General features: G+C 33.1%; 2 protein-coding genes across 2 annotated transcripts in view; one reads left to right on the plus strand and one right to left on the minus strand.

The window, feature by feature from the left end:
• Positions 1-4,395, minus strand: part of LOC112685974 (nuclear hormone receptor FTZ-F1-like) — a 55,471-nt gene extending 51,076 nt beyond the window's left edge. The window contains exon 1 of the mRNA XM_025558049.1: positions 3,679-4,395. Within this exon, the coding sequence (XP_025413834.1) occupies positions 3,679-3,967 (289 nt within the window). The 5' untranslated portion in view covers positions 3,968-4,395. The remainder of the gene's footprint in view (positions 1-3,678) is intronic.
• Positions 4,396-4,708: 313 nt separating this feature from the next.
• Positions 4,709-6,990, plus strand: LOC112685975 (vacuolar protein sorting-associated protein 4B). Its single transcript, XM_025558051.1, has 8 exons — positions 4,709-4,844; positions 5,159-5,270; positions 5,337-5,478; positions 5,540-5,774; positions 5,850-6,117; positions 6,189-6,402; positions 6,465-6,693; positions 6,748-6,990. The coding sequence occupies exons 1-8, from the start codon at positions 4,821-4,823 to the stop codon at positions 6,847-6,849; spliced, it is 1,326 nt and encodes a 441-aa protein (XP_025413836.1). The 5' UTR covers positions 4,709-4,820; the 3' UTR covers positions 6,850-6,990.
• Positions 6,991-7,377: the final 387 nt, after the last annotated feature.

Raw genomic sequence — 7,377 nt, forward strand, 5'->3', positions numbered from 1 at the left:
TCTTTCCTCCCTTTTCTAGAACTAATGGGGGAAAATCATAAACTGTTGTGGGTCAACAATTCAAACGAAATATTTTGTTTCTTTTAATAGGCACAATCTATGATTTAAATTATATCTTTATTATTTCAATGAATGTTCTCAAAACATTAAAATTTGCATTTTTGAAGTGGTGCAATAATTATTTACTGGTATGAAAAAATGTTAGCTATTAAGTTTTTGATAATTCAAAAATAAGTGATATAAATTCATGCATTTTATAATAATTGGGAATTAGGAATATTTTTGGAAAAAATCAGTTTCGTTCAGAATCACAGTTCACATTCATTGATTTTATACTCAAAAATCAATAATAATACTAAGAAGTGATAATAATGAAAAATATAATAATTGTACATAATTGAATATCCAAATACCATACATAAGCAACTAAATGTAATCAATGTCTCAACACCTATACACACAAAGCGAGATAAACAATTTATATGAATTATTCTCAAAAAACAATATATTACATTCTTATTCCACTAACTCATTACTGACTACTTAGTTGCATAGTTTCATAAAATAATTAATTATAAAATACCATTACTATGTCCAAGAAATAAATGAAAAATACATATGAAAACGTTGCTTATAATAATCTTAAATTATTGACCAACATATCTGTTGATAAATAAGTTAATAATTTTGTGAGCAAAAGCCAAAATATTATGTACTTTCTTCAGATCTGTAATACACGTAAAATCTATATCTAACATATTTGCTAATATTTTAGGTACTATAATTAGGTATTTTTAAAATCTATATTAATATTAGTTTAAACATAGCTTATGTTTAAAGAATTAAATTAACAAGAAAAAAATTAAACTGATATCATCGAAAACACTATATTTACAGGATAAATAAAGCCAAATTAAAAAAAAATAAAGAATAATCACTTTATTTACTTATTTCATTATAGATGATCTGAATGATAAAAGCTTTATTTAGATTAATGAATTCCTAGTAGTGTTTAAGTCGTTTATAATATCAACATATCTATATAAAAAATATTAAAAACAATTTTTTTGTAAAACTATTAAATGCTAAAAAAAACCTAAAAACTAGTTATAGTTCCAAACTTTTTTAAATAAATTTACCGTTAAATTATTGGAAACAGAACAGGAAAGTATGACGACTTATACTTGGTTTTAAATATAACTAGCATTTTATAACATTTTTTACTATAACCACAGACTTAAATAACAAAAATGCGTATAGTTTTTCTTAACTTAAATACTTAAAAAAATAAATGTATAAAATAATAAAATAATAATGTATCATATGTAACATATTCCTAAATCTACCCTCTATTAAATTTAACATTTCTGTATCATACAGTTAAGATATTTACTACCACAAAGCGTATTGAATCAAAGTGAACACTATAAGTCACGCATAGTTTTATAAAAAGTAACATGGAACGATTAAAAACAGTATACGGTAATCCTTACTTCAGAACTCTCATATTTTCAACTATAAAAGGAAATATAAATTATACTGAAATACAAATAACTAAAATATAAAATAAAGAAGGTTCTTCTAGAAATTCATAATTAGAAAATCGGAAACCTAAAGGCGGGTATAAAGTACAGATCCACAATGAAATCCAAACTTCATTTCCCACGGTTGTTTGAATGCCAAGAAACAAAATTTTGGACGGCGTAAGTGAATTGTCTAAAGCAAAAAAAAAACTAGCCGTTCGATGCTAAAACATATCTTAACTTTAAACTTAAATTTTCTCCAAAAACTATTTTTAACAAACTTAGAGCTTATCAAAATTTATAATGTATATGCTGGAAAAAAAAATAACTTATCTTTTTGTGAATAATCATGAACATTTTTTTCTCCTTTAAAGCCTCTAAAAAGATACTTTTTGACTAGAAAAATAACCATTTCGAAATTTTTTATAGATTAAGTCATAAAAAAAATATTAAAATCATAAGCAGTAATATGCTAAGATATTCATTTTGAAATCCATTCACAAATAGCGAAACAAAACGATTATCACATTCGATAAACAATACTTACCTCAAGTAGTATCAAAAAAATTAATTATAATACTATTTAACAACTATATGAATACACAATTTCGAAAAAAACTGACATCAAAATCATTATTGTATTTAACTTCTATAACTTAATAAAATTACTAAAAATTATTATTTTACCTTACGATTGTTCTTAGATCATAGATTCCTATTTTTAAAAAATTTAATAACGATAGATGTGCTTATTAGCTTAAAGCACAGTTTGCCACTACATACATTGCGAGATACAGTGATTATCCTAGGTAACGAGTGGATCGGTTGACGTATAGGTATTCATAATTTTTGGTGATTCGAAGATGTACTAGCCTCGTGCTCTTGTACATAACATGTAGAAAAACATTGTTTGTAAGTAAACATATATTTACATATAATTCTAGATGAATTTTTTTATGTTATCTGTTAATGACACTGATTAGTGTCAGTACACAGTAGCATGTACACTACAAGACAAACGGGGAACGCTTTTGATACGACAAATAAACGAATCTTATCATACCGTTTGTTAGACGCATTAAATTTGAAGCCGTTTCTAATCGCTAACATTTACAACAGTAGCCCCATCGATCACGCATTAGATACGTCGTCGTCAATGACATTAATAAATTAAATTATTAAATCGTACCGGTTGGAGTGTCGTTATTACCTACTGTTAGACACGAGATATGAACAAACTCGAACGCCGCTACCGTCGCGCAACATACGTGCTACCGGGTAACAATGTTCGTACAACCGACTTGACCGCCGCCTCCGGTACAACATTACCATCCATGTGCACCCGTGGTACGACGGTTGCGAAAACAGCAGCAACAACCCGTCGCGTGCAATCCGTCGGCGGCAGCGGCAGTGTCTTCGTGCGGACCAGACCAGACGGCAATGAAAAGTGAAAACCCATTGTCGGTGAAACCGAATGGGATATACTGTGTAGGGGTAAAACAACAACGCGTCGAACGTTTCCAGTGCGCGTTTTCCCGGAGACGAGTCGCGACATCAGGTGAAAAAGTATCCTTCTCCCTCTCCCCGTGCCCTCCAGCAATGACCGGCGGGAAACGACGCTTTCCCCTACCAGCAGTGGTCGTGCACCGACCGGGACACGGTCGCGGTCGTTTCCACCGGCCGCCGCTGCGCGGGCCCAAAATAGCTAATCACCGTGTCCACAGTCAAGGCTCTGCCGCGTGTGCATGAACTTGACCAATAAGGTCGCCCGCCGCGGGTCACAACAGGTGCTGTGCGACGTATCCGTCAACCGGCGGCCGACGAGTATCCGCGCGCGTGCGTCGGGCGGACGGAAACCGTACGCGAGTAGCACACACGATCGGACCCTGGCCGGGGGTGGTGCGCGATCGGAGGCGACCGAGGGAACGTACGACGACGAGCGGCGGGGTTGGAGGTGCGGGAGAAAGCGGAGGCGCACGTAATAGAAAAAGAGAAAGTGTTGCGCGCAACCGTCGTCACCCATCTGCCGGCGACAGGAAAACCCGGACGTCCGGTGCAACGAACGCGAACCGCAAAACATCCCCAGCCCCCTCCCACGGGGTACACGTCTCTTACGCGTGTGTCGGGAAATAAAAACGATAAATACGCGTTTTACCTTGATCGCCATCGGAGAACGGCGACGGCGGCGACTGCGTCGGTAACACCAACGGTTGTAATCCCACGTCTTGCATTTCGAGCGACGAGTCGTCGTCCACGTCCGCCGCGCAATCTTCGTCTTCCATTTTGAACGCGAACAACACCACCCGTTCGCCGGCCACGGCGGTTCCGTCGCCATCAGCACCGACCGTGACAAAGCCACCGCTGTCGTTGCTGCTGCTACCACCATCGCCGCCGTTCTTATCGCCCGCCATCATCGTCGCGTACTCCGACAGTTGCGCCGTCATGCTCGTTCCCCGACGCGTACGACCACAGCCCACAGCAGCAACGATGATGACGTAAATCGATGGGCCATCACTTCCACTAGCACTGGTTGCACTTGCTATTCAAGGATGACGAACGCACGTACACACGTACACACTTTTATGAGAACTTTTATTGATAAAAAAAAACTTGCGGGCGGAACAGCCACGGAAGAAAAAAGTAACTTTTGTGCGTGTACACGTCGGCGGCAAGCGAATATTATAACAACGGTGTTTTCACTGATAAATGGACGGCGACAAAAAGACGCGAAGGGTTGCGACGAATTCGACGGGCGAACTTACTTATTGTGTGTTTGCTTTTTTTTCGCACGAGGCGAAAGATAAAAAAAAGTGAAAATGAATAATTTGGTTAGCGAACAAAAAAAAAAGAAGAAAAAACAATAATAACACCGTAGGTCCACTTTACGCAGAACACAGGCTTGCCGTCTCCGTGGTCCGTTTGGAAAGTAGGTCAACCAACGTGATCTGTTTGAGAATAAATGTCCCTAGCATCGGATAGTGATTCCAAGCTTAAAAAAAAATATCGACGTTTATTATAAAACAAATTTTACAAAAAATTTTACTTGTAAAATCAAATAATCAAATAATAACAATGATTTTCTGTCCTATGTCCCGAAATAACGACATCTGTTGTCATGTTCATAGAATATATTTCTACCGTTGGTCGCACTGCAATAACATATCGTTATCAACTAAGATTTTTTCTAGAAATTCCCTAATAGATCTATGAGCGTACTATCGTGAATACTGAAAAAAATTGAGCAATCAAGTCAATGAATTTTTAAATACCAACTTATTTATAATTCATTTCATTAATATGGCAGTTTCTGCTACATTACAGGTAATTAATCCAATGTTTGTTTATATTATTGTATTTATATGAACTCTCCTATCTATATTTTTCCTTGTCTAAAATTTGTACACAAATGGTTCCTGTTAATAGATTATGTGACTTAAAAACTATTTACTAGTAAAAAAAACCTATATATTGTGAACATAAGGCGAGATAAATTAAATTCACGTTAATCAAACTTGTATATGTTTATTCTATGCTTAATTAAATTATTATAGTTTAAATTTAGATAATATCTACTAAATGTTAATTATAAAAATGTCAACAAATATTACATTTTTAACCATAATTTATTGTTTTAGAAAGCAATTGATTTGGTTACTAAAGCCACTGAAGAAGATCGTAATAAAAATTATGAAGAAGCTCTAAAGTTGTATGAAAGTGGCATTGAATATTTTTTGCATGCTCTTAAATGTAAGTAGGATATTCATGTATATAGCTATATAACTTTATTTTTAATATTTTGTATTTATTCAACAGATGAAACTCAAGGGGAAAAAGCTAAAGATAGCATACGAAGTCGTTGCACACAATATTTAGAAAGAGCTGAAAAACTTAAAGAATATTTGAAAAATGGAAAAAATAAAAAGAAACCAGTTAAAGCTGGAGAATCTAATTCTAAGTAAATTTTTACTTAAAAACTATTAGAAGAATATGATATATATGGTTTTTTTTTTTTAAAGAAATGATGATAAAAAAAATGATAGTGATGATGATGGTGATGACCCTGAAGCAAAAAAATTACAAAATAAATTAGAAGGTGCTATTGTTGTAGAAAAACCTTGTGTAAAATGGTCAGATATTGCTGGCTTAGAAGGAGCTAAAGAGGCCCTTAAAGAAGCTGTTATTCTTCCAATAAAATTTCCTCATCTATTCACTGGTAAAAGAATACCTTGGAAGGGAATATTATTATTTGGGGTAAAATTGTTGATTAAATTTTTTTATTTTAGTATAATTATATCATCAAATATTTATATTTTATTATTTTCTTAGCCACCTGGAACTGGTAAATCATATTTGGCCAAAGCGGTTGCAACAGAAGCTAATAACTCCACATTTTTTTCCGTCTCATCTTCCGATCTTGTGTCAAAATGGTTGGGTGAGTCTGAAAAGCTTGTCAAAAATTTATTTGAATTAGCTAGACAACATAAACCTAGCATTATATTCATTGATGAAGTGGATTCACTATGTTCTTCGCGTTCAGATAATGAGTCTGAATCAGCTCGACGAATAAAGACTGAGTTTTTAGTGCAAATGCAAGGTAATATTAGTAATTTATTTAATTTATTTATTTTAATTTGATCTGATTTCTATTTAATTTATTATATTCAGGTGTTGGTACTGATAACGAAGGCATTCTTGTGCTGGGAGCTACAAACATTCCTTGGGTTCTTGATGCTGCTATACGACGACGTTTTGAAAAGAGAATTTACATACCTTTACCTGAAGAACATGCCAGGCTAATAATGTTAAAACAAAACTTGGGAAACACTTACCATGTACTGACCGAAGTTGATCTTAAAACTTTGGCAGCTAAAACTGAAGGGTACTACCCATACAAAAATGCACTTCTTTTACCCAATTCATAAAAACAATTGTCAATTACAGATATTCAGGAGCAGATATTAGTATAGTTGTAAGAGATGCATTAATGCAACCAGTACGAAAAGTACAAACAGCTACACATTTTAAACGAATATCAGGCCCTAGTCGATCAGATCCAAATGTTATTGTAAATGACTTGCTTACACCATGTTCACCAGGTAGCCCTGGTGCTGCTGAAATGTCATTTATGGATGTTCCCAGTGATAAACTACTTGAGCCACCAGTATCAATGGTAAATTATTAATTAATTTTGACTATTTTATATTTCAAATTATATTTTTGATAGAGTGATATGTTACGATCTCTGGCTACATCTAAACCTACAGTGAATGATGATGATATGAAAAGATTAGATAAATTTACAATGGATTTCGGCCAAGAAGGGTGAGTCTACATTAAATATTCAAATAGATGAAAAGAAAATGGTTAAAAATTGTAACCAATTTTCCAAATAGATCAAGACATTATTTATTATTTTTTTTTTTTTTTTTAGTTATAAGATTATATTGTCCAACTTTGTATTTAATTATGTTGTCCTTATACATCATTAATTTTATAATTTATACTTATTACACAAAATCTATTTTTCTTATATTGTCTAAATGTATAATAATAAATTGCATTATTTTAATTTTTAATTTATAATCATATTTTATAAATAATTGATTTTTAGTTTGGATGTTGAATAATTAATAAGAAAAAAAATGATTTTCCTGACATCATATTGTAATAACTATCAACAAATCCCTTATTATATTTTATGTACGATTATAATTTTAAAATATAATTCATGTTGGTGTATTCTTCTCAACAATAATACCTTATAATTTATTCTTTGACCAGTGGTATTTGTAAAATATTAACATTCTGTATCCTTAATAATAGAAACATTTTATCATTAAGATACATCTCAATA

This window comes from Sipha flava, unplaced genomic scaffold (genome assembly GCF_003268045.1).
Source record: "Sipha flava isolate LNK unplaced genomic scaffold, YSA_version1 299_pilon_pilon, whole genome shotgun sequence".
Classification (NCBI taxonomy): Eukaryota; Metazoa; Arthropoda; class Insecta; order Hemiptera; family Aphididae; genus Sipha; species Sipha flava.

Bases quoted from the DNA above. Each gene is read 5' to 3' on its own strand.
- LOC112685975 (XM_025558051.1), top strand. From the start codon at position 4,821: ATGGCAGTTTCTGCTACATTACAG. The intron at 5,271-5,336 runs GTAAGTAGGATA...TTTATTCAACAG, and splicing joins TTTTTTGCATGCTCTTAAAT to ATGAAACTCAAGGGGAAAAA. The intron at 5,775-5,849 runs GTAAAATTGTTG...TTATTTTCTTAG, and splicing joins AGGGAATATTATTATTTGGG to CCACCTGGAACTGGTAAATC.